The sequence below is a fragment of the Eptatretus burgeri genome, chromosome 4, assembly GCF_056783735.1.
Source record: "Eptatretus burgeri isolate ZD-2024b chromosome 4, Ebu_testis_v1, whole genome shotgun sequence".
In the NCBI taxonomy this organism is placed as follows: Eukaryota; Metazoa; Chordata; class Myxini; order Myxiniformes; family Myxinidae; genus Eptatretus; species Eptatretus burgeri.
Window position 1 is genome coordinate 73,033,782 of NC_140964.1, and position 27,055 is coordinate 73,060,836.

General features: G+C 44.4%; 2 protein-coding genes across 3 annotated transcripts in view; one reads left to right on the top strand and one right to left on the bottom strand.

The window, feature by feature from the left end:
• Nucleotides 1-832: 832 nt before the first annotated feature.
• SMPDL3A (sphingomyelin phosphodiesterase acid like 3A) lies at nucleotides 833-10,415 on the bottom strand. Of its 2 annotated transcripts, none has more exons than XM_085878648.1 (8): nucleotides 10,159-10,415; nucleotides 5,333-5,546; nucleotides 4,732-4,876; nucleotides 4,551-4,647; nucleotides 2,949-3,133; nucleotides 2,641-2,818; nucleotides 2,321-2,457; nucleotides 833-1,517 (listed from the first exon to the last, which is right to left on the bottom strand). In XM_085878648.1, the coding sequence occupies exons 1-8, from the start codon at nucleotides 10,277-10,279 to the stop codon at nucleotides 1,179-1,181; spliced, it is 1,416 nt and encodes a 471-aa protein (XP_085734774.1). In that variant the 5' UTR covers nucleotides 10,280-10,415; the 3' UTR covers nucleotides 833-1,178. The 2 variants fall into 2 exon arrangements, with proteins under 2 accessions (XP_085734774.1, XP_085734775.1); XM_085878649.1 differs by having other exon boundaries at nucleotides 5,333-5,444; nucleotides 10,159-10,411.
• A 9,627-nt stretch (nucleotides 10,416-20,042) lies between these two features.
• LOC147028338 (YTH domain-containing family protein 2-like) overlaps nucleotides 20,043-27,055 on the top strand; it is a 30,733-nt gene continuing 23,720 nt past the window's right edge. Inside the window, exons 1-3 of the mRNA XM_085878651.1 lie at nucleotides 20,043-20,322; nucleotides 20,403-20,744; nucleotides 20,935-22,629. Of these exons, the coding sequence (XP_085734777.1) occupies nucleotides 20,571-20,744; nucleotides 20,935-22,629 (1,869 nt within the window). The 5' untranslated portion in view covers nucleotides 20,043-20,322; nucleotides 20,403-20,570. The remainder of the gene's footprint in view (nucleotides 20,323-20,402; nucleotides 20,745-20,934; nucleotides 22,630-27,055) is intronic.

Genomic DNA, 27,055 nt, shown 5'->3' on the forward strand with positions numbered 1-27,055 from the left:
CCGAAAGGCCCACCCATGACTAGCTCCCAGCATTAGTCCGAGAGGGTCACGACAGAATTGTTCATCCGGTAGGCGACGTTCCGCGATTCGAGTTACGTGGCCGTTCGCATGCCGGCGGGCGCGAATTCGCAACAATACTTTCCAAAGCTTTCTTTATTTCTTCCTTTGAGATTGCTTTCACTGGGCCCTCCATTCTTTCAGCTTCCACCAAACCATCCCACTGATTTTCCTGATTCATGATGGATTCCATATGCTCCTTCCAGATTCTTCTTCTATCTTCATCAACAAAGAAAATATTTGCCTTGTCACAATCTGTCCACAACGTTTTGAAGTATCAAAACTATCGTGTTTGACCCTATCTCTCAATGGGAAAGGATCACTCTCAAAAATATTTAAACTTCTTGGATCTGGATTCACATCTTCACCAAAATCGAAACAAATTTTCCTTGTCACACACCCAATCTGTCCACAAAGTTTCAAGATATCTTGCTCATAGACAAAAAAAAAGACAAACAAACAGGCAGGCTGAAAACAACATCGGTCCACCTTCGGTGGTGGAGGAAACAAACAGAAGGGAGTGGAAACCAATGACCACTCATGGACAAATACATTTTGTGGTCATTGGTTCTCACTTTGGTCGGTATCATGTAATTTGACAGCATTAGAGCTATTGCGTATACACGGAGTGATTCCGTGTGAGCAGAGTGATTACGTGTGTGTGTGTGTGTGTGTGTGTGTGTGTGTGTGTGTGTATGTGTGGTGTGTAGGACCAATTCTGCCTTATTCACATACAGTACATAATAAACAGATGGACCCATTAATTGTGCAAAAATACATTTCAGGCTCAATTTATTTCTTCTGTGGGAAATTCTGGCAAACCAAATTAATTATTTAACTCAAACACGTCTAGTAAACATTTCAATCACTTATTGCATTGATCATTTATACATATACATGTCACCTGTGGACTGCACATGACATCGTAGTCAAATATTGTCACATTCAGCAAACAAACCGCTTCACGAATTAATCCCACATTCGTACATTTTATATCTTGATGCAAATTCACAGAAAATCTCACCGTTTAAAGGAATATTACAAGTGCAAGATACACAGCAAGGGAGGGGATTGGAGAAGGGCAAGACATTAATCTCTACCAACAACCTTGCACCTGAAAATCATCTAGCAAAACACCCACTTGGTAATCTCTCAGTTTGCCTGTGTTGAGCAAGGCACCGTTGGTAGGCCGTATGATCCAGAAAGTTCACGGCACATGCGTGAATCCATTGACAGCAATCCACGCAGGGTAAATTAGGTGAGAAGCTCACCAAAAAGTATTTGAAGTAAAGTGCAAATGCTTTTCCATGAGGCTCTTCAAGACGCTTGGCAAGCTGCGCGAGGCTGTGCGGACGCAGGTCCTTCAGGTTGTAGGTGGCAGCCATTTTGTATTCGATGTGCCAGTCAGCAAAGCGCTTGAGGTTGGCATCCGTCAGGTTCAAGAAGTATTGCCACAAGTCCTGAATGTAATGGTGTTGCATGATAAGCACTGCCATTCTCAAAAGGAAAACGTTTCATCACTTACGACAAACAAAACCCCAGCTTCCGCCACAAGATAAATTAATCAGGGGTACGTACAGTTTCCACGCCTCGTGGAAGAGCCGTCACACACACACGCACACACACACGCACACACACGCACACACACACACACACACACACACACACACACACACACACACACACACACACACACACACACACACACACACACACAGCAGACAACACATGACTTGGCATTAGACAAATCTGTTGACCTTGGGGGGGGGGTGGGGGTGTTACTTCCCAAAACACACTTGGTGTCAATGGCTACATCCAGCGGTGGTGCCTTTCTCTCCACAGTCAACAGGGAACGTTTAGGAATTAATCTCCCTCCACAAGAGATGCTAACTCACCGGGCTTATCTGTGCTCTATCCAATAAACGCTGACCTCCAAGTAAGGAAGGAGAACGCATCATTTTAAAAGTATTTAGAACAAGTCCACCGAACTCCCAGAATCAGGGCAGATGCTCTAAACTACAATTCCACTGAATCATTAAACTGGAATACCTAACTTATCCGGCAGTGGCCACCTCATTCTCCTTTTGAACTTAGCAAAAGTCAGCAGAAGAGCAAAAGTGTTTGCGTTATGTGCAGAATAGCAAAAAAAGTGTAGCTCCATTTTCAAATGTCAAGCCTTTCCACAGCAACGTTATCCTGTAATGTCTTTCTACACGTGGAACATCTACACCACATAGATGTGATGAGGAAACCTGATTCTCACCAAGATGCCGTAATCTTCATGGCTGTATTTGTACAGGCGAAACCCAGGATTATTGGCAAGTGGTGAGGCTATCTTTCCATTGTTTGGTTTCCACGGCGTGATGGCTGGAGCAAGGAAGACTGACCCAACTGCAGTACCTGGGGTTGGTGTCAGATAGATATCTGTTTAACACGTTTTTTTTTTTGTCCATCACTAAGTTTTGGAAAAGTAAAACATGAGCAAATGACGTGTTTGTAGAGGTTGTTGGTACAAGCGTTTTGTGAGTTGCAAGATGTACAATAAGAGGTTCAAAATTGAGAAGCCTTCTTCTATCACACTACCTGCAGTGTCTCGCAACACGCGGAAGCAATCATTATGCATGTGTCCATACATCTGTGTGACAATAACATCCGCAAAAGTACGAAGGATGGACAGGTAGCGTTCATTTGTGGCTGGGTTGTAGAATGTGGTGTTGTGCCAGGGGTCCACTCCAGGTGGTACGTGTGCAATCACGTAGACCTGCAAAAGCGAAGAGGAACTAAAACAAAGACAAAGGCAAAATAAACGAATGAAAAGCCGAACATAGTTCAAACACTTTCAGAACAAAATTTTGTATGTCCAACCTCATCGATTGGCCTTTATTGTATACCTTCTCCCCATCCCTTTGAGCTGCAGAGAGCACCCCTTTGAGCCACGCCAATTGTCCTCCAGGGTCCACCAAACCAGCAGTGCTATGATCTGGCTTGTAGTACAGTACTGTATTCAAGCTGACGATACGGAGTGGGGTGGAGTCTTGGGTGTGATTCCACGGCACGAGCTGTGTGTAAAATCCACCTGGTACAACACAGCACACCCCATACTATTAAAGATCCATTCATATGTCCAAATGTTCACTCGATTGTTTTGACAGCCTATCACTCCAAAACATTAACATAAACACAGCTGAGTGATTTGCATTTCTTGGGAAACAGTTCAACCTTCAAAAGATGTGATATCCCCAAAAGGGATCAAAGTACACTTTTAGTTTGTGCAATATCAGCAGTACTTTTTTATTTTTTTTTTAAAGTTTTTACAAAGTATGTGTAATGTTTTTAAGTTACTTCTGCCACCAAAGGTGGACAGAGGTTAGCTTTTTACACCAGTCTGTCTGTTAGCAGGACATTTAAAAACATTATGAAGGGATTCAGACGAAACTTGGTGGACAGGTTGGGTCTGTGACAGTAACGAAATTATTAGATTTTGGTGAAGATCCGAATTTGAGAATTAAACATTTTTTTTAGTGCTTTTTTTTAACATTGAGAGATCGGGCCAAAACCCATACGTAGCATGATATTTCAAAACGTTGTGAACGGATTCTGACAAAATTTGGTGGATGAGTTGGGTAGGTAAGAAGAACAAGTCGATGAGATTTTGGTTAAGGTCTGGATGGAGATCGGACTATCAATGGGATACAAAACGTCAACTATTCAGCCCGGCGGAGGTATGCACTCTACCTTCATTGCCATTGCCGTTACAGTTTCCTTCATTTGTTTGTGCAACATCATCAAAGTTTGATGTTTTAATTCTCAAACGATGTAAACCGAATACCTCCAACCGAACCTTCGAAGATTCTGTGGTTTCACAGGTTCCTCCTGATGACTCCATCGTTGCACTTTATTTCTTCGGATTCCTTCTTGGTCTTCCGTTTCATTAGAACATCCGCTCCAAGTCTCGAAGGTTAGTGATTTAATCCCCGGCCAAGTCATACCAAAGACTTTATGGCACGTGCTGCTTCCTTGCTTGACGATCAAATTGAAAAGGATAAGAACACAGACAATTACCATAGATTGCCATCCATGGGGAGGAGGAATTTCTCCTCAGGAAATGTCCCACTGAGTGTGGTGTGAAAGGTGCCATTGTTGTTGTGTCGTTGGTACCCAGAGTGCCCAGGGAGGTGACAGCACTTCCCCCAAGCTCAGTGGATGTATTTCTCTCATCTAACGGTCCTGTGTGTTGTGTCTCGTGTATTTGTCTGTATGTCCATGTGTATGAGGTGTGTGTGTGTGTGTGTATCCTCCACTACAAGCCTTAGATCCTGTCCAGAAAGAAAGCAAACACACAAACAAACACCGGGACAGCTCAAGCAATTACGGGGTCAGCAATTGGGAAAGGGAGAGGAGGAAGTAATCAAAGAGAAAAGTGGATTTTAGAATTTCGCCTAAACCTTTGTATCATTTTCTCTTGTAATTAAGGCTCAAGAAGGAGTTTGCACCTCTTTTGAAAGTCGCAAGAGCTTCATCAGTCAGCCACTCCTTCCACATCTGCCCCACCTTGCTGTATACCTCACAAACATTTCCAGGCATCTGATCCTGTCATAACAGAAGGATCATCATCACAGCACTTAATACTAGCCCCCACACGAAAATCAGCACATAAATTGATGGGATTCCCACCTGCGGCCAGTAATCGTGATTCCCTAATGCTGGAAACACAAGAGTGTTTGGAAAGGCAGTCAATATGGCAGATGTGAAATTCCTCATGGTGTCCAGAACAGCAGCCGTGGAGAGATCACCGACGGGCAGGTGAGGGGGGCTATCACTGCATGGAAAACACACATGAACAGCAAAAAGAAACTCGATGCAACCACAGAAATTAATCACCACAATAACATATTAAATCTTTGATCAAAGCACAAGAGCAGGAGCCACACATGTGCGAATGGGAAATGGAATGGGGGATTACGAGAGGACACAAATGGATTTTAGCAGGGCAAAGGACCAAGGTGGAAAAGATGATAGGGTGTGTGACCAAGCAAGGTAAGCTGATTATTGTGGAAACAGTGAACCACGATTTAGGAAGAGGTAGGAATGATGACGTACAATAAAGCCAGCAGGTCAAGGAAAGGGTGAGAAAAAGAAGTAGCTAACTGGTGAGGTCGAGTTTTGAGAATGAGGGCATAAAGCAGAGAATCTGAGGTTAAGGGAGGTTGCCAACAAAAGTCAGAATGAATGTGATGCATGGAGCGAGTTCCCTCGGCTGCTCCTCCTCAAGTACCCAGTCCAGATGAGGAAGTCTGGATGAGGAAACAGAGCGCGCATGCGTTCCAGGGCAGAGTGCACGAGTTTCCAAGGAGAGTCACAAAGGTGCGAGCCAAAAGGCCCGGCATCTGTAACCGGCAGGCCCAACGAGGTGAGGCACACATTACGAGGCTTGGCGGATTCTTGGTAACTGGAGTCAAGGTGCAGGTCGGTAATGTGCCAGAATGAACCTGTAACGTAAGTTACCGCAATGCCCAGGTACGGTCGGCATGATTTTAAAATAATGACTGGGGACAAAGAGCATCTAAAAGTAAAAGAGATTCTGATTTTTTTTTTAAAAATTGAACATTTGGAGATCACTCTTGATTAATCAGATGTAATAAACCGAACAGCAGCAAATAGTGAAACTTTTAAATGATTTTTAAGTTCGGTTACTTAGGGGTTAGGGTTGCAGTATTTCAAAAATTCATCACTGTAAAAGTTTACAGTAAAGTTTGACAAATTCCTCCGCTACCTTGCTTGAATGGTGGTTATGTTTTCACCTCTGCTTGTCTCTCTGTGAGTTGGATATTTCAAAAAGTTATGGACGGACACGGACAAAACTTGGTGGACAGGTTGTGTGTGTGTGTGTGTGTGTGTGTGTGTGTGTGTGTGTGTGTGTGTGTGTGTGTGTGTGTGTGTGTGTGTGTGTGTGTGTGTGTGTGTGTGTGTGTGACAAGGACAAATTAATTAGATATTGCTGAAGATCCGGATCTGGACAAGAGAATTTAAAAAATAATTCTACACGATTGAGAAATATGGCCAAAAACGATACACAGCACGATATCTTAAAATGTTGACGAGTTTGGTCAAAATTTGATGGACAGGTTGAAGTGTGACAAGAAGAAGCTGATTAGATTTTTGTTTAGGTCCTGATGCAGATCTGGCCTCTCAGTGGGATATAAAACACTCAAACCTTCCCCCATGCCACACACTCAAACCTTCCCCACACCCTACACACTCAAACATTCCCCCTCACCCCACCTCCCCAAAGCTTCACCTTACCCCTGCAAAGCCTCCCCCATCCCTATTCTGCATCCAATGCCTCCTCCCCCTATCTTTAACTCTGTGGACCTCAAATATCCAAAGTCTCTGCCATAACTTGACAGATGTCTCAAGCCAGGCTGCTTTTGATACACCAGACATGTTTAACAGAATCCTTCCTCCCACAGGACGTCCCAAACTCCTAAGTGGCTTTTCTTGGTTATTGCCTCCTCCAATTTATTGCCTCCTCCTCCGATCATATAAAGAAGGTGTTGGAGAGGATTCTGGATGGGAGGATAAGGAAGAGTGTTGAAATGGAGATTGGAGAAGAGCAGTAGAGGTTGAGAAAGGGGAGGGGAATGACAGATGGGATGTTTGCACTGAGACAGCTGGTGGAGAAGAGGTTGGAGCTGTAAAGTGACATGGCATTGGGATTTGTGGACCTGGAGAAAACCTACGACACTGTACCAAGATAGATGGTGATGGCAACACTGAGATGGATTGGAGTGCCGGAAGCAGAAGTCAGGTTGGTGTCAGGGATGTACAAGGGAACGAAGGGAAGAGTTTTGGTTGGTCTTGGGGTGTCTGAGGAGTTCAGCATGAACATCAGTTTGAGGCAGGGAAGCTCTTTCAGCCCACTCATGTTTATTATGGTGATGGAACTGGTAAGCAGGAAGGTGAGCTTGAGGGGTAGTATGGGGAGGTTGTTGTATGCGGACGATCTGGCTCTTGTGGTAGACAGTGGGAGGGAGATGCAGGAGGTACTGGGAGAGCGGAAGGAGGCGTTTGGGAAGCATGGGCTGAAGATGAGTATGGAGAAGACTGAGGTGATGTGGGTCAGGCAGCAGAGAAAATAAATGAATATTAGGTTAGAAGGGAAGGAGATCAGGCAGGGAATAATGTTTGAGTATCTGGGAGGAACAACGACCGGGGATAGTAATTCCAAGGCAGAGGTGCGGAGGAGGATTCAGGTGGGTGTGAATCTGTGGAGGAGGGTGGAGGGAGTAATGGCAGACAGAAAGATATCAAGAAAATTGAAAGGGAAGGTTCTGATGTCGTGTTTAGTGCCAGTCTACCTTTACAGCCTGGAGATGGTGGCACTGACAGAGACAACAACAGCACCTGCAGGTTTGTGAGAACTAGGTCAGGATGATTGAGGGAGTGAAGAGGGTGGATAGAAGGAGGATGGTTGAACTGAGGGAGGAGATTGGTGTGCAGATGAGCTTCATGGGTAGATTGGTGAAATGCTGGCTGAGATGGACTGGGTACTTGGTGTGGATGGGGGAAGAGAAAATGGAAAAAAGAGCAGATAGGTTGAGGGAGCAAGGTAGGAGGAAAAAGGTAGACCACAGTTGAGATGGGAGGATTGTGTGAGGAGGGATATCCGTTAGGTAAGGGTGGTTGGAGAGTGAAGGGAGTTGTCTGAGGACAGAGGGAGGTGTCAGAGTATCGTGGTCAAGGCAGGGCAGAAGCGTGGTGCCATTGGACCACACCTCTTATTGAGGGAAGAGGAGGAGGAAGAAAAGAAAAAAAACGGGTAGCTTTTAAATGCTGACGACTTCACTCTATTGTAGTTTTTAAGCCTGTCATTGTGTTCACATTTGAACGGGCAGCCATTTCCCCCCCCCCCCCACCGCCCCATATCATCCCTCTATATGGAGTACTACTGTGCTCTGCAATACACTTGGGGAAGAAGTGACTTGTTATCAGGACTCTCAGCACTCCACTTTTATTATCCTCGACCACCTTCCCTTCACTATTTCCTCCTCTTTCACCATTTTCCCCCTCCACCCCGAATATTACCTCTTCTTCCTCCTCCACCATTTCCTCCTAGGAAGACCATGTTAGGCTGACCGTGTTTCACCAATAAAAGACTGTGTTTAGATGACAACATCAGAGTTGAACTCGTATCCACACCACTAATTCATGACTTCAAAAAAATAGGACATCTATGACCAGGTAAGTGCCTTTGTTTGGACAACAGGTATGCTTTCCCTGCTACACACAATTATTTTCTGATTCCATGAAAATCATGATCATCATAACGATAGTTACCAAAACCGAAACGTGCAACTTTTACTTTCCCTCTAATTTACCATAACGCCTGCTGTGGATCACAGATAGAGTTTGAAGAACCCATTAATGGTTATAAAAGTTATAATTAGGATAAAATAGGTTTACCTAAGTTATTACACTGTGCGCACCTGCATTGGAGATTTGCTTCAAACAATATATAGCTTATGAACAATGGAACATGTCATGAAATTTTTTTTAAAAACACCAACACCGCTTTTAACCACTACAGGACAAGATAACGATAAAAATTAAAGTTTTATTTCCTTCACGTCGTCCTCTCTGAAAGTGAAGTTCTTTATTCAAAACAAACATTTATTCCATCAATTCCCTTATTATTATACTAGTACGTGCCCGTACGTGCGTGCCCGTACATGCGTGCCCATACGTGCAAAAAAAGAAGAAGAAAAAAAGAAGAATTATGACGTCAATTATGACGTCATAGCACCGTGTCCTGTCATTGGTTTGGTAAATAAATGGCCATAACTTGGGAACCACTTGATCGGACCAGTGGTTGTCGAGATCGGACCAGTGGTTGTCGAGAAACAGCGGTTGCAGACAGACAGACAGACAGACAGACACACAGAGATTGCTGGAACTATAGATAAACTAGTACGTGCGTGGCTGTATGTGCAAAAACAAACAAACAATCAAACAAAAAAAAAACAATTGTGACGACACTCGTGACGTCATAGCACCGTGTCCTGTCATTGGTTGGCAAATAAATGGCCGTAACTTGGGAACTGCTTGACCGATTAATATCAAACCTTGAAAAGACACATCCTCAGGTCCCCAGCAATATACCTGGCAAGTTTCAATTAGATCGTACCAGCGGTTGTCGAGAAACAGCGGTCACAGACACACACACACACACACACACACACACACACACACACACACACACACACACACACACACACACACACACACACACACACACACACACACACACTGCTGGAATTATAGATACATTAATACGCGAAGCCATATTTTGTGGACGTATCTCCTCCGAATCTTCTGGACGGATTGTCGCCACTTTCGGCATGCGGGTGGTCTGTGGTCTACTGAACAGCATAGGCTATGTGAGATCGCGCCACACGGACAGGTTTGGGAATTTTTGGAGATTTTCTAAGTTTTACATTCATTTGCATGGCGACGTCTGACGTCACCGCTAAGATGCGTAATGACATCATGACATCATCGGTCATTCGCTGACGTCACTACGTCTGTCATCGACAGACTGTTACCGCTGAGAGGCGTAATGACGTCATGACATCATCGGTCATTCGCTGACGTCACTACGTGTCGTTGACAGACCGTCACCGCTGAGAGGTGTAATGACGTCATGACATCATCGGTCATTCGCTGACGTCATTACGTCTGTCGTCGACAGACCGTCACCGCTGAGAGGCGTAATGACGTCATGACATCATCGGTCATTCGCTGACGTCATTACGTCTGTCGTCGACAGACCGTCACCGCTGAGAGGTGTAATGCCACTCCAAGAAAACAGCGTCTGCAATGTAAAACTCTCTTCTGCACACGCTGACTCCCTCAGAAGGTGAATTTGACACAAAAAATGTAAGAAACATTGTAAATAAAGAAATTCTATAAATCACATTGTGAACACTGGATATATTGACGTCCTAACGAACCCTCACGTTAGAAAATTTGCGCGGAGCGCGGGTTTGGCGAGTTATTATTGAAACGTAACCCGCTATCCCCAGACTACTACTCATCACACACCTTCACCGTGTTGAACTTCCTTCACCTTCATCAACGGTGACCCCTCTGAACGAAATGCGAAGCCGAACCCACTCTCCAAACACGAAGAACATACAATCAGGAACAGGAACAGACACGCCATGTTTCTCGAAGGACTTGCTACTCAACACTGCTTGCACTGCCTTGGTGGATTAACCCGTTGGAAGAAACACCACCAGTGACACCGCCCATAGCTTCCCTCATTCCATGTACATACCTTCTATTAAACCTTCCCCTCCACACTCTTTAACCCCCTCCTCCCACTCCACCCACACTCTTTAACCCCCTCCTCACACTCCACCCACACTCTTTAACCCCCTCCTCACACTCCACCCACACTCTTTAACCCCCTCCTCATACTCCACCCACACTCTTTAACCCTCTTCCCTCCGGGTTTCAAGCACACTTTGCATCACCACTTCATCGAGTCATCTCTCGTCCTGACCCATGATCTTTATTACCCCCATTAACCCTTCCCAACCCAGATCTCTTACTTGCTGATTTCAGCGTTTCCTTCCCTTTCTTTCTCATTCTTCCTTTCCTGTTCGTTTATTCCCTTACTCGTTGTGCCGAATCGTTGCCCTGACACCAAATTGTCATTTCACCCTTGCTATTCCATGAGCCTCGTTCTTGTAGAAAAAAAAAAAACGTCAATTGAGTCGATTCTAAAGGTATTGCCAATTCTTTATGTAGAAGTAATAAAAACATTTTGAAAAGTGCAAAAGGATGTGGGGATACACTGGGCGTAGTGGCGTGCACCTGTAATCTGGCTACTCGGAGGCTTGGGGAAGGGGATCTGCACTGTGTTGTGATAGAAGTACAGAGCAGCCTGGCCGATATGGTGGCACCCAAACCAGATTGTCAGGTCAGGGCAGAACAGATGACTTGCTTGAGGTATCATGTAAAACCTGTATAACCTGCTAATGGTCGAGTGTCGGCGACTAAACCGGTTCCCCTTCACCCACCAAGTCCTCCTGGTGAGGAGGGTGTATGGATATGGACACCCAGCAGAACTAAAAACAAAACCCGCCAAAGGGCGGTGGAGCTCTTTGTGAGACAACGGTCATCCATATCTGGTACCCAACTGCGTCTGTGGACGTCCTCCTGCAGTGGGTTAGCTGTCCGAGGAGGTTCTTGGCAGGATTTGCACTCGGGCCACCATAAAAACACTTCACTCCACAAAACACACGAAGTGGTGCTGAGGTGTCGTCCACCAGAAGGCGGTCTCCTCCGGTTAACCTGAGGCGGTCCCTTCGGGTGGGAGCCTGGAATGTCCTATCTCAAAGAGATGGGGATGGGACAGGGATCTGTCTGTGCGATGGCGGGACAGAGGCCCCTGGAGTACCAGTGGAAAGTGGACGCAGAGATACACTGTGGCGCATGCTCCCCATGTATGTATGTATGTATGTATGTATGTATGTATGTATGTATGTATGATGTTGGGATGTTACCAAGTAAAACTATCAGATGGTACAAGAGTTATTGCCATTGAAAGAGGCAGCTCAGAATTATGCCATCTGAAGATTGTTATTATGAACGAGAAGAAGATCTTCTGGTTTTGACTGATCTGTTTTTTGCTTTTGCCATGGTCTGGATTACTTGAAAGTGATCCCTGCCTAGACAATCAGCTGAACAGACCAGGTAGATTCTCATAGATAACCTTAGGGACCTTTTAGAGAAGGTATTCCAACTTTAGTTTTGCATGTCGTGGGTGGGACCGACATTTGCTTGCCACACCATCCTCACATCGAGAATAATAGTGCACCATCAAATAAAATATTCCACTAATGGCATCTTCTTCTCAGCACTTGCAGAGCTATTGAGTAGTACCTTGACCAGGTGCAGTAATTTATTAATCTCATACATAATAAGTCAAATTTACATGTGTATTCATGTATGTATATATACATTATACATGTTTAAACATGTATGTATATATATATATGTATATATATATATATATATATATATATATATATATATATATATATATATATATATATATATATATATATATATATATATATATATATATATATATATATATATATATTGTTGCGGATTCGCGCCCGCCGGCGTGCGGACGGCCACGTAACTCGAATCGCGGCACGTCGCCCACCGGACGGACAATCCAGTCGTGACCCTCTCGGACTAACGCCAGGAACCAGTCACGGGTGGACCTTTCGGTCTCACCACGATCGTGCCAATCGGCCCCCGCGTGGGATAGGGTTGCTCGCCAAATTCGACCTACCTAAGTACCCACACGGAGGGTAGACCGGGCGATCGCACCTCGCCGCAGGTCGACTTCGGACACGGGCCACTTTAAGCGACCCATTCCGTACTATCGGGATAACCGAGCGGTGTTATTCGTCGGCCTCGACGGTTCGATTAATTATCGGGCGTTTTAGCCCACGACCAACCCTTTACGTGAAGCAAGATGGAGATTCAATGAAAGAAAAGACGAAGCGAAGCGGGAAAACAGTTCAACAATAAGCACATTTATTTCGCGATGAACGGAAAGCACACATATACAATTCCACCAAAAGCACATGTAAAAGAAGAAGACAATGCAATATTACACAAAAAGCAAATGCAACAATGCATATCTATCCGACTACCGGGCACACGGCAACACTTATACAATTTTACTTCACAGACGGCGCCGACAACACATATTCCCAAAGCAAAAGAAAAGAGAACCACCCTCCAGGATGAGGGGGGTAGGCGGGCCTGGGGCCGAGATCGTGTCGGGCCTACCCGTCTGATGATGAGACGCGGAGCGGCGGTGGCGCCTCAACTCCGCGGGCCTCGCGGACAGTGTCTGGTAGGGGGTGGGAAGGGGGCCCCCTTTGTCGCACAATCTCAGCGCGTGGGGAAACAGGAGGGGGTTGCTGATGCTCGGGGGAAGGAGGATATCACCCTGTCTCGGGTCCCGCGGCGAGCGTCTCCTCCTCCACCTCGGTCGCGTTGCTGGCCTCTCTGGTGTGCAGCTCCCGGCACCGACGCGAGCACCCCCTCGTCCGCCTTCGCCGCCGTCACCTCTCCACAGCTCCGTCCTCTTCACTCTAACTAGTACCACTTCTTTCCAGCTCCACCGATGACTCTCTTGAACTCCGCACACTCCACTCTCAACTTCCAACTGAACTCTACTGACGAACGCAGCCGTTAATATAAGCCCCGTGGCTTCGCTCTTTCACCCTTGACCCTCTGCCTCCGACCCTTCACCTCTCTAACTGGCTCCCCATTGGCCCGAGGAAAAGTGGGCGTGAATGCTTTTTGATCCATGAATTTGCATATAGCGACCGCCCTCCAACGCCCTGGAGGCGGGGCCAAATCGCCCCTCGCTCACCGATTGGACGGAACAAAAGTGGGCGTGAGTCGTTTTTGATCCGTTTTCTGTGGAAAGTCCGTGATGTTTTTGAACACGCTGCTCGGTGCGCGCCCTACACGAGTCCAGCATCGGCGCCACGAGTGGCGCGAGATGGTGTGGATGCGATGGTGGCGAGTTGTGACGGTAAAGGTCGTGGCGGTTGTGGTGATGCGGCGTTGTGGTTGGTGGTTGTTGTTGTGAAGCGGCGTTGTGGTTGGTGGTTGTTGTTGTGAAGCGGCGTTGTGGTTGGTGGTTGTTGTGTGATGGCTGTTGAGACGTGGTTGGTGGTGGTAATAATGGCGGCTGGTCCAAAATAAAGATAGTAAAAGAAAAACGGCTATCCTGAAGAGTCGCAGCCCGCATGAATGACATGTATTCCCTCTAGACAACGGGTTTGGGCCTAACTACACATATACTTACCGAGATATCTCACCTAAGGGACCTGAATGGTGGTTTGTGAATTTCGTCAACCACAACAATATATACCAGACACACCTGACTGTTATAGTGAGCATTGCCACAGATTATGTCTCACATGGTAAAACCACATAACCCGCACAGAACAACAATCCATCTGCCACCCAGACGATTGTTCCTGCAAATATAAACCATTCAATCAGAAGGCACATGATGTGATCGGCAGGCAAATCGAAACATATGGAGTGTGACGAGCATTCCGCCGATCCCCAACAGACACAGTCCACACCAAAGCTTCACCTCTAACACAGAGGCTTCGGGCTGGTGACTCTGTCAAACAGACAAAGATTATATTATCATAATCAGTTAAACATCAAATGGAGCAAACGATCCTAATTTCGGGCTTATTTTCCCTCATCAGTATGGCACACCAATAAATATCGAACCAATGATGACCACATTCGTCATTTATAAATCAGATGCACCTCCTGACTGTTATGGTGAACATCGTCTCACGGATTATGTCTCACACGGGAAAACCGCATAATCTGCACAGAACAATCATCCGTCTGCCACCCAGACGATTGTTCCTGAAGCCTCTGTGTTTGAGCTTCCTTGTTTGACACAGCATTTAAAACGGATAGAGCACAGACAAACACAAGTCGCTAATACTATTAGTATTCCAGCTTATGTGGGTAAATGGCTTCCTCCTGCTTTGAAGTATGACCCTTGACAGAAGAGAGGGTCCATTTGTTTGTCTATCAGCACATCATGTGCTAATGTAGGCCACAATCGCCACCTTGTGGAAGCCAGAATTACATGTTATAATTTTTTTCAACCAGTACCACGACTAAGTGCATACGTTTACAATGCAAGCACATCTACAAAGTACATCCAGTTATAATGGCGAGTCCGTCTCTCAAAAGGATGTTCAGGGTGACCCAAAATTAGTGGGCCCCGGGAAAAGTTTAACAACCTTCACAGTTTTCATCCAATCTCTTTCATTCTTCAGAAGCTCTGAACAGAGTTGAAGGATGGTGTACCTGCCAAGTTTCTTGAATCTGCGACGTTCACACGCCATGTCGTGGACGCCTGAAGAAAACGATCTGTGGACAATTCGTTCTCACAGACAAGGTGCCCGTTCTGCAGGCATTTTGCAACAAGGAAAGCACCCAGCAAGTCTCTTGAAATATGAATTCACCAAACAGAGGAGGCCACTCTGGCCAACCAGCATCAGAAAGGTCACCTGAGAATATCACCGCCGTTGCTGACTCAGTCACCCATAGTCCCAGGAAATCGACTCCACACTGCCATCCAGAGCTCAACATCAGCAAAGAGAGCTTGAGGAGAATTTAGTGCACATAACAAGCCATCAATAATTTTGCTCGATGTGGGGCCCATCGAGTGAAATGGTGCCCATCTAGAGCACATCATCAGACATCGACGTCGTCGGTTAACGACATTGTAAAATTGTCAAATTTCTTTGCACACAACTGAAATGTTCAGTGACATCTTGACGACTGGTGAGTAATATGATATGCAAATGTTGTGGAGTTTGATTGGATAATATTAAAGTTATTAAACTTTTCCCGAGGCCCACTTTTTGGGGTCACCCTGCATTATGAAAGGTTGGGAGTATGTCTATAAAGTACGTAGGATAAAAAAATTCTCGACGACTGTAAAATACATACGATTGGAACCTAAATGTTTTCAAAGAAAAAAAAAAAACCTCAAAGGTCTCTACTTGATGGCTATATGAACATAAACTGATATAATGAATGTATCGTTTACACACCACCGAAACACACCCACACCAGCGCGCAAACACAGGGTTTAACTCCGCTATGTCCAAGCCATTTACAAACAACCAATTTGTGTGGCTATATAGCCGCTCAAGCAACGTTTAACCTCAAACTTCCGTCCTGGTGGGCAAAACAAATCTGGTTCAAAATTGCATTGAAACAAGACCGTCATGGAACTGCTTCAAACTACGAATCCGACCCGTGGAACTGAGTTGCGCTGAATGGGCGACAACGGAGATCCTTGTGGTGAACGGTAATTATATTTTTGTACGAATTTTTATTCTTTGTGCGTTATATGTAAAAAAAAATATTTAAAAAACGACGAGTCTAAAGACGACAATGGTTCACGAGCAGTATTTGACGATGTAGATTGTTTCAGAAGTCAAGGAAGAGACAATGAGATAATTTTTGACCAAGTTATAATTAAATAATATTGTCATCCCAGCTCTCAAAGTTTGAGCGGTCGTATGATTTTTTTGTAAAAATTCACAATTTTCTAAGTTTTTGACCTTGTGACCTTGACCTTGGGATGAAAATGAAAAATCGGACGACGACAAGTTTTAGATAATTAATTTGGCTATTCAAATACCGAAGAACCCATTCCATTCAGTCAATTCCCGAGGAGAAGATAGATTTTTAATCCGACTACCCCCTAAAAATGGCTATTTTTTGGACGTGGCTCCGCCCACAATGGGCGTAGCCACGCCCTCATCCAGGAAAACACAACCAGACATTGATATCGAACACATAATCAAGTTTCATCAAGATCGGATCAAAGTCCACGGAGTTCTGCTCTGGACAGACAGACACACAGACAAGCCGGTAGGCGGACATGGGTAGTCGACTACCCAATAGAACTTGACGCGATGGGCCCATTCGATGGGGAATGACCTGAGGATTAAGCACAAGAAAATTCATGATTCTCGCTTCAAGGGTTAATGCTGCAGATTGTTTTTTCGTTAAAATACCCCCACATTTAGAGGTTTTTCGGCCGTTGCTAGGCAACGGAAGGGTCCATAGCAACGGTTCTTTCTCACACATAACTAGGACATACCATGTACCTACCATACCAGTTTCATGTATATCTGACTCATAGTCTCTGAGATATAACGAACTTCGTTTTTTTATTGTTTTCGACCAGGGTTCATTCAAAGTCTATCTTCTCCGACAGTTTTCATAGGATCCGGCTGGAAATTTTTGACAATATGGCCGAATGTACTGTCCACAGTCGCTTGAGGCCCGATTTTTGATTTTCGAAAAAATAAATTTTTTTATGATTTTTCAAAAATTTCAAAGTCCCTTTACTAGGCAACGGTGGTGTCCATAGCAACGGTTCTCATTTGCACACAACTCGGTCATGGTATCAACCTACCAACCAAGTTTCATCGAAATTGCCGTTGTATTAACTGAAATCACCATTTTAAATACTGATAATAAGGGTAGAAAAAAAATCTCAAAAAAAAAAAATTTGGATTTTTTTTTTTTCCGACTATCTCGACGATCCAACACAGACTTAACGAATATAGTGGTCACTCTGGCTACCGCTCGTGAACCAATTAAAAACGTTCTCGGAGTGGGGCACGTCACGTGGGCAGATTGCGTGCGTCTCCCGCACTGGGGGCGTGGTGAGCGCGTCACGTGGGCAGATTGCGTGCGTCACACGCACTGGGGGCGTGGTGAGCGCGTCACGTGGGCAGATTGCGTGCGTCTCCCGCACTGGGGGCGTGGTGAGAGCTGACGGCCATGAATTGATTGAACAGGCTGATTGTGCAGCGCTTTCGAATATCAAATGTATTTAAAACGTTTCCAATTGCACACAAGCGATTGAATAGGTTACAATTTCCCATCCGACCGTTTACTTACTGATCATCAGCCGATTAAATTGAAACTCGCATCGATAACTCATTGACATTCCGAGCTGTTGCGCCGAATCGAGTGCACGGCCCCTTACCTCAACACGAACCGCAACGGAAATTTAATGCAAAAGAAAAGAAACAGATTTATTCAGGAAACTTGTGTGACGTGAGGTGAATTTCGGAAGAATGTCAGGGTGAGGAAGAAGATTGTTAAATAAACCTATTTATTATTCGTTCTCATCTGGATTATGGTGGCCTGGTCCTTGGGGATATCTGGCCATGAGCAACCGGTAAAAAAATGGACATTGTCCGGGTTAAAGCCAAACTTCCCATGTTTTCCCGGAGAGACCAGGTGGCTCTTGGTGGGCTAAAAAATCTGGCACTGTCACCGTCACCTAAATTCATGTCCGTGTAAAATTGGGTGCCACCCGACGGGGTTTTGTGAGACGTGCAGGAAACCCGAAGATCTTTTTTTTTTTTTTTTTTTTTTGTATACCTTGGTCGAGGCTCGTATGAGAGCTAACACACAACTCACAGCAATCTGAACCATTTGTTCCGAAATTGCCCGCTTTATGAGGGACCCAGGCGGCGTCTTGTGCAGAAAGTGGGAGTAATGGGGGATCAAGGTGTCGGATCTATAGTGTAGCGGTTTCAAATTACCCCCTCCTTCATCTTACCCCCCCCCCGGTAACTTGAAATCGCGTGAAATCGATTTAATTTCATCCTACCCCCTACCATTTCAGATTACTCCCCTCAAAACATTTATTTATGTATTTTTAGATCCTCGTGGAGGATCTCTAAGTCTTACTCACGTTGTTGTTCTTAATCTTCTTGTTGTGGACTTTTTTGTTTCACAGCCTACAGTTTTCATCGAAACTTCGTGAAACTTTGCATATACATGTAAAAATACCCTGCGCAGACAGTAACCATCTCCGATTTTGAAAATTCCTCCTAGAAAAAAATGTTATGACGTCAAAATATCTCCGCTAATGGAAATCGCCTAAAAAATTATGTCCGAAACTCGGCAAGCTTTTTGAATTCTGTTTGCGGGAATCAAACCGGGCATTAGCACAGATAATTATTTATCGCAAACCTGATACATCACAATGACGTCATATTCGTTTTTATGACGTCATCATTAAGAGGACGAGGATCTTAGCTCATTTGAGCTTGTTATTTACAAAAAATAGTAATTTAATTGATATTGGAAACTAATTAGGGAAAAGCCATTGACCACGTGACAGCCTTTAAAGAGTTTGCAATGAATTTTTATTTCATTATGAATGATTTTATTTTAATATTGTTATTAATTGAAATCAGTATTTCTCATAGTTATAGTTTTTGCCATATTTTTTATGATATCCTTCTTCGATATCGTTGATACAAATAGAAATACTGGTATATCTTTTTAACCAACTCAGACTATATTTACAATTATGGTAACAACGTAATAAAATCAATGTTTAAGAAAGGCAATGAAAACAGCTGACACATGACCACTTGTGGAAGGTGGTGATATCTGAAGCCACAAAAGTCAGGCCACCACACAACTCCTCGCCCAGATATCTATTTTTCCATCTGACAAACTGCCTGTAGCTGGTATATTTGTATCGTCCGTACAAGGGAAATAATAGCAATTGCTCTTTGAGACGGAGCTGTGGTTTTCATATAATTAACATTTTTGTTTCATTTTTTTATGTTTCCAGACTTTGAGACGAGCTTTCAATATTGTATGTTTTACGTGTCCTATTCAATAAACGTATCATGAGTTGTGGGCATAAGAATTTATCATTTCAGCTGAATCAGGGAGGGGGGTAATGTCAAAGTGCGGGGGTAACTTGAAATCGATTTCAGATTACCGGGAGGTAACTTGAAAGGGTGGTAGCTTGAAGTCTTTACACCGGGAGCCAGGGGCAAATCCAGGAGTTGAGTAGGGGGGGGGGGTTTCCAAATAACAGAAAATTATAATTTTTCCAAATAATTCCCAAATAAATTACTGTGAACTGTTTGTGGTTTATTGTTTATTAGGTACTGTATTGATACAGTTTTTCTGAGGCTTCTGGCTTTTTTTGTGGCACACTTTCGTGGGAGAAGGAGTTCTGGGTGACCAGGGAACCCCTGGGTTTGCCACTGTAATGGTAATTTTTTGTTGTTGGGAGGGGATTTCCGGGCAACCAGGAAACCCCCCTGGATTTGCCACTGGGGAGCGTTGAGGCTGATGAACCAGAATCACCCTCAACTCTGTCAGCTGGCAATAAAATTCCTCAAGGAGTGTGGGAAATCCATTTAAATTTCCTCACACTCGATGGGATAATAAACGATTTTGATCACGTTCAGGTGCGTGGCGTGTATAGAGCCTGCTGGCTCCCAAAGCGGCACAAAAAATTCAAAGAAGAAGAAGAGGAATAGGAAGAAGCAGAAGAAGAAGAAGAAGAAGTAGAAGTAGAAGAAGAAGAAGATTCCTGAGGGAGATGGAGAGTTTGTGGGTGGGGTGACATGGTTTTTCTGCAATTGAAAAATCTTCTTCTTCTCCAAATCCTTTTCTCTCCACACAGCCCATCCTTCGCGCGGCAACCTTCGTGAGAAAAAAAAGAGAAAGCTAAAACTGTCCATCCTTGACGTCAGTTTTATACTCTCCTCAGTTTTTTCGCGCTTTTTGTCAAGTCTGAGATCATGTCTCTCAGTCGGAGCTGTGCACCAGGTAAGCGCGCCTTGGCCTGCTCTCCGCTTGAGCTTCGCGACTTGTTATTGATCATTCCCAACGCCCCGTACTCCCTGTAGAAATACGAAGGACGAACGAGCGACGGTAAGGAGCGACTCGTCCACTGGACTAACTAGGCCGCCGACGGAGCCTACGGTGCTTCCTAAGGTCGTTGCCGGCGTAGTCTCCTCACGCTTGCTTTGAGCCCGCTAGTCGAGCACGGGGGTTCTGGCCTAGTTGGGCCTGTGATGGATGCAGGCCGTGAACGGCTCAAGAGGGCAGCTTCGGCTGCCCCTGGCCCGGCAGGGTGGCGCCCGCACGGAGTGTGTCTGCCAGCAGCCGTGCAGAACGGCTCTCTCCCTCAGAAGGAAGCGGGTGGAGAGGATGATTTCGAGCCATATCTGAGCGGACAAGCGAGTCAGGTGCGTGGGATTTCGGTGTTGACTGTGTCGTTGTTATTTATTTATTTAAAACCTAAAAAGCATTATTTATTTATCGTTTTTGTCATGGCTGAGGTAACCTTTTTTTTTTTTCTTGGCTGATGACCTTTTTACCCCCCCCCCCCGTCACAACCTAATCTTCCTTCTATTTCTGTCGTTTCTTTCACAACAGAATAACAGCTATGCTCCCATCTCGGATCACTACATGTCGAGCTATTACGGTCCCTCCGTGGGCTTCCCTTCATACTCACTTGGGACTGAAGCGGCTTGGTCAACAGGTGGTGATCCCCCAATACCCTACCTGGCACCATATGCTCAAACGCTCACCAATGGAGAGACTCACCACCATTTCTTGCCTGATGCCGGCTTCCTAGGCCAGACTGGTCTTGGAAGCACTCACAGCTACCTGAGCCAACACGCCGGACCTTTTGGATTTTTCCCCGGAGGACCAGAGTTTGCCGCCTGGGCTGGTGCAGCCCCTACTAGTGCTGTGGGACAAGCCCAGGGTCCGAATACAAGTCAAGGTTCTTCTGCCTACAGTAGCAGTTACGTGTATCCACCTAGTTCACTTGGTGGTGCTGTCATTGATGCCCAGTCGAGTTTCTCCAATGAGGGCCTGAATAAAGCTCCAGGTCCTACAAGCAGCATTGAGCAGGGCATGACTGGGCTGAAAATTGGAAATGGTGGTGGGGGTGCTGGAGACAATCCAGCTAATGGCAATAGCTCAGGAGGAGCAATTGCAAAAACTGTTGGTGCTCCTTTGGTGACGGCTGCATTCTCTAGTGGAGATAATGCTTCTGGGCCAGGGCAGTACCCAGGCGGTGCTGCGCCTGCACCTAAAGCTACATCGTGGGCAGCCATCGCCAGCAAGCCAGCACGCACCCAACCCAAGCCACTGAAGGGTGGAAAGCCATGTGCTGGAACTACACCTACTTCGTTGCCACCGCCACCCATAAAGCATGACATGGATATTGGCACTTGGGACAATAAGGGTGCTGTTGCAAAAACCTCAGCTCCAGTTCAAGCCATGTCACCATCGCAGCAGCAGCATCAACAGCATCAACAGCATCAACAGCAGCAGCAGCAGCAACAACAGCAGCAGTTGCAGCAGCATCAGAGTTCAAATTTGGGTAACAGGGTGCAAGGTTGTCCTGTGGGACCACCACTACACATGCAAGTTTTGCCTGGCCCGGCAAGCTCACCGCAGCAATTTATGCCACCGCAAAGTGGAACCGGCTTGCTTATGCCACCTACACCACTCAGTCAGCCGCAACCCAGTACGGTGGCAGCCGCTGCAGCGGCACTGCTGCAGCAACAGCCACCCCCACTGACCACAACAGTAATGCCGGCCTTGCACCAGGGCCAGCCTCAGCCTGGGCATGGACATTGGCTCACACAGAGAGGTCGTGGTACTGTGCAAAATGGTGCCCAGTTTTCTGCTGCTGTGGCCCAGGCATCATTCCCCCATACTGGCCCCACGTCGCTGTCCGGTGCTCCGTCCGCACCGGGCGTAATATGCTCTGGTATGGAGCCACATCCAGTGCTAGAAAAACTTCGTTCTGCCAACAACTACAACCCGCGTGACTTTGATTGTAGTCCAAAGAATGCACGTGTGTTTATCATAAAAAGTTATTCTGAGGATGATGTGCACCGATCCATCAAGTACTCCATCTGGTGCAGCACGGAGCACGGGAACAAGCGGCTGGATGCTGCGTACCGCTCAATGCAGGGAAAGGGTCCCGTGCTCCTCCTGTTCTCCGTCAACGGCAGTGGACACTTCTGTGGCGTGGCTGAGATGGCCTCACCTGTGGACTACAGCACATGCGCTGGGATATGGTCTCAGGATAAATGGAAAGGACGTTTTGATGTAAGCTGAAGGGATGAATATTGAATTTTGGTTTCCTTTGAAGTGCTTTATCAGAGGAGGGGTGTGAAGTCTTTTGGGTATGCTGTTTACAGTTGTGAAATAATTTTTGTTTTTTATCTGATTACCTCGTTATGGCATGGGATATGTGGTGTATATGTATATGTATATATATATATATATATATATATATATATATATATATATATATATATATATATATATGGTGTGTGTATGTATACTCAACCAGTCGAAAGTTTTAGAACACCCCCATTTTAAAGTTTTTTTTTTTAATTTATTTATTTATTTTTAACTGAAATTTAAGCAGTTCAACTCCAGTGAATAACCTGAAGTGGTACAAAGCTAAACGGTAAACTGCCAGAGGTTAAAAAAAAAAAAAGTTTAGGTTACCAAAAACTGAAAAATAATGTAAATGTCAGAGTTGTTAAAGACCCTTTTCAGGGAACAAGTAATGGGTGAGCAACTGCAGCTGTTCTACAGCAATAGAAGTAAATTAAGCCTTGAAGTTGATGCAAACAATTTCCACAGGTGTCCCAACTTTTGTTGATTAGTTACAAACCCCCTGTCTGTATAAAAGCGGTGTTGGAACAGACTGTTGCTACATCCTCTGAAACATTATTTGGACAATATTGCACTGCAGGAAGTAGCACATTGCGATCACAATGGTGAGAAAAATAATTAACAAGGGAAGACAGACAGACCATTCTAACCCTTAAAAGTGAAGGTCTTTCCTTTAGAGAAATTGCAAAGAAACCAAGGTGTCAGTGAGTACAGTTTCCGACACCATCAAAAGGCACTTGGAAACTCGAGGAAACTCTGACAGGAAGAGGTCTGGCAGACCCAAAGCCACAACACAATCAGAAGACAAGTTTCTGAGAGTCAACAGCTTGCATGATGGGTGGCTCATAGGACAGCAGCTTCAAGCACAGCTTAACACTGGTTGAAGTAAGGAAGTCTCATTGTCAAGTGTGAAGAGAAGACTTCGAACTGCAGGTTTGACAGGTTGAGTGGCAGTAAGAAACCCATTGCTAAAATGGCAAAATAAGAAAAAGAGGCTTGCATGGGCCATTAAGCACCACCAGTGGACTACTGAAAACTGGAAGGTCTTATGGACCGATGAATCAAAATTTTAAATCCTCGGTTCATCACGCAGGGTTTCTGTACGCTGTCGAGTGGGCGAAAGGATGGTTCCTCAGTGTGTGACGCCAACTGTCAAACATGGAGGAAGAAGCGTGATGATCTGGGGCTCTTTTGCTGGATCCAGAGTTGGCGACTTGCACAGAGTGACTGGCACCCTGAACTAAAATGGCTACCACAGCATTTTGCAGTGCCATGCAATACTCTCTGGTCTATGCCTTATTGGTCAGGGGTTCATCCCACAGCAAGATAATGACCCAAAACATACTTCCAGGCAATGTCAGAATGACCTCAGAAGAAGAGAACAAGACTGTAGGCTTCAAATCATGGAATGGCCAGCAGTCTCCAGATTTAAACCCCATCGAGCTGGTTTTGGATGAACTGGACAGAACGGTGAAAGCAAAGCAACCTACAAGTGCAACACATTTCTGGGAAGAACTTTTCTAACAATATTTGATTTCCATTGCAGAAAGAATGCCACGAGTACGTTCACCTGTTATATCTGCAAAAAGTGGCTACTTTGATGAGTCAAAAATTTAGATTAAATTTTGTTCAACAAAACAATTCCATGATTTCTTTTTTTTATCTGCAATTGTTTATTTGTTCTGTGCTTTAATTTCAGAGTACATTGAAATATTAAACTGCTTAAATTTCAGTGAAAACTGGAAAAATGGTGGTGTTCTAAAACTTTTGACTGGTGGTGTGTGTGTGTGTGTGTGTGTGTATACACATACATATTATAAAATATCTGTCCTCAACCTCAACCTTATCTTTCCTCAACCTGTAATGGGCTTCATCTTTTATTTGGGAGTTCTGTTGGTGCAACAATTTAGATTTTATTAATCACCCATTTTGGTGTCTGGAGACCTAAATTCTGTTGCAGAAGAAACCAGTACAACTAGAAGAGCACTCGGTAGAGTGCGTATCTCCGCCACGTAATGCCTGATTCACGCGAACATATCGGGCCCAATATTTTTGAGATATCATGCTATATATCGTTTTTGGCCTGTCTCTCAATGCTGAAGAAGCGCTTTAAAAATTAAATAACTCTCGTATCCAGATTCTGATCTTCACCAAAATCGAATCAATTCTTCGTGGTCACACACCCAAACTGTCCACCAAGTTTCATCCGAATCTGTCCACAACTTTTTGAGATATCGTGCTATACATCATATTTAGCCCAATCTCTCAATGGTAAAGAATCAATTAAAAAATTCCAGTAATCGGATCCGGATCTTCACCAAAATCTAATCGATTCTTCCTTGTCACATACCCAACCTGTCTACCAAGTTTCGTCTGAATCCATCCACACTTTTTGAGACATCCTGTACACAGACAGAGAGTGGTGAAAACATAACCTCCTTCACCTTCGGTGGTATAGATAATAATGTAAGCTCCTCTTCCCCAATCTTGAAATGCATCAATTCTTTTATCTCCAGTTTAATTCAGGTTTGTGGTGCTGTAAAACTTGTGGTTTATTTTAGCCCAAGTTGTTTGTAACAATTTTATCAGTCACTAAATTCGGTTTATTTTATATCGAAGACAGCCATAGTTTGATGTAACAGGTAAAGCAGGATGGTTAACTAATGCTTAATGGGGAGGGAACTGTGTGTGTGTGTGTGTGTGTGTGTGTGTGTGTGTGTGTGTGTGTGTGTGTGTGTGTGTGTGTGTGTGTGTGTGTGTATATACACATATATATATGTGGGTGAAAATATACACACACATACATATATTGGGTGGTCGCTAGACTCCCCTTATTCTCAGTTTTTCCGTATGTATGTATGTATGTTTGTTTGTATGTAATGGACAGCTCTGGAGGCCAGAGGAGTCGACCGATTTTGATGAAACTTGACAGGTATGTTCATACCATGATCTAGTTCTATGCTTTTGAGCACTGTTGCTATGGACACCACCGTTGCCTAGCAATGGGACTGAAATTTTTGAAAAACCCTAAAAAATTATTTTTTTCAAAAATCGGCTTCCAGGCTTTTATGCGCACTATAATCAACCTCTTTGTCAAAAATTTTCAGCCCGATCCGTCCAAAATTGTATGACTAGTATGCAATTATGTCGCGACCACCCATGTCGCCTACCGGCTTGTGTTTATGTATGTGTATGTGTATGTATATACATATATATATATATATATATATATATATATATATATATATATATATATATATATATATATATATATACATATATATATTGGGTGGTCGCAAGACTACCGTAATTAGGTTTTCCGTCTGTCTGTTTATATGTAATGGACAGCTCTGGAGGCCAGAGGAGTCAACTGATTTTGATGAAACTTGACTTGTAGGTTCATACCAGGATCGAGTTGTATGCTTTTAAGCACCGTTGCTATGGACGCCACCGTTGCCAAGCAACGGGACTTTGAAATTTTTGAAAAAATCCTAAAAAAATTATTTTTTTCAAAAATCGGCTTCCAGGCTTTTATGCGCACGATAAGGCCAAAAAAAAAAATGTTGCATTGGCGTAACAGGTCACTGAAAAATAGGGTAGGTCGGCCGGGATCTTTTTTTTTATTTTATTTTATTTTATTTTTTTTCCTAATAAATCCCTCCCAAAATCTCCCCCGGCTCGAGTACCACCCTTTTTGTCGGCGGGTTCTGTCCGAAACACTTCCGGGTTTTTGCGATCGCGATCGCAATCAACAAGATACTTGAAAACTATAGCAAAACAACAAAAATAGCAATAATTTTTTTATTTTTTTATTTTTTTTTTCAAATTTTTTCAGCAAAATTTTTCGATAGCAAAAAAACAAAAAAAAAAACGTAGGGTCGGCGGAATTTTTAGGGTCGGGCGGGTTACGCCAATGCAACTTTTTTTTTTGGCCTATTCAACCTCTGTCAAAAATTTTCAGCCTGATCAGTCAAAAACTGTATGACTAGTATGCAATTATGTAGTGACCACCCATGTCGCCTCCCGGCTTATGTATGTGTGTGTATGTATATATATATATATATATATATGTATATATGTATATATATGTATATATATATATATATACACATACACACACACACACACACACACACACACACACACACACACACACACACACACACACACACACACACACACACACACACACACACACACACACACACACACACACACATACATACATCTCTATTATAATACCAAGCTTGCACACTAAAAACTCGGCTCGCCGTCACACGATCCCTATGAAATTGCTGTGGCACTTAGCGGACATGCCGACAATGTTTGGGAAGTCTTGGCGTTCCAT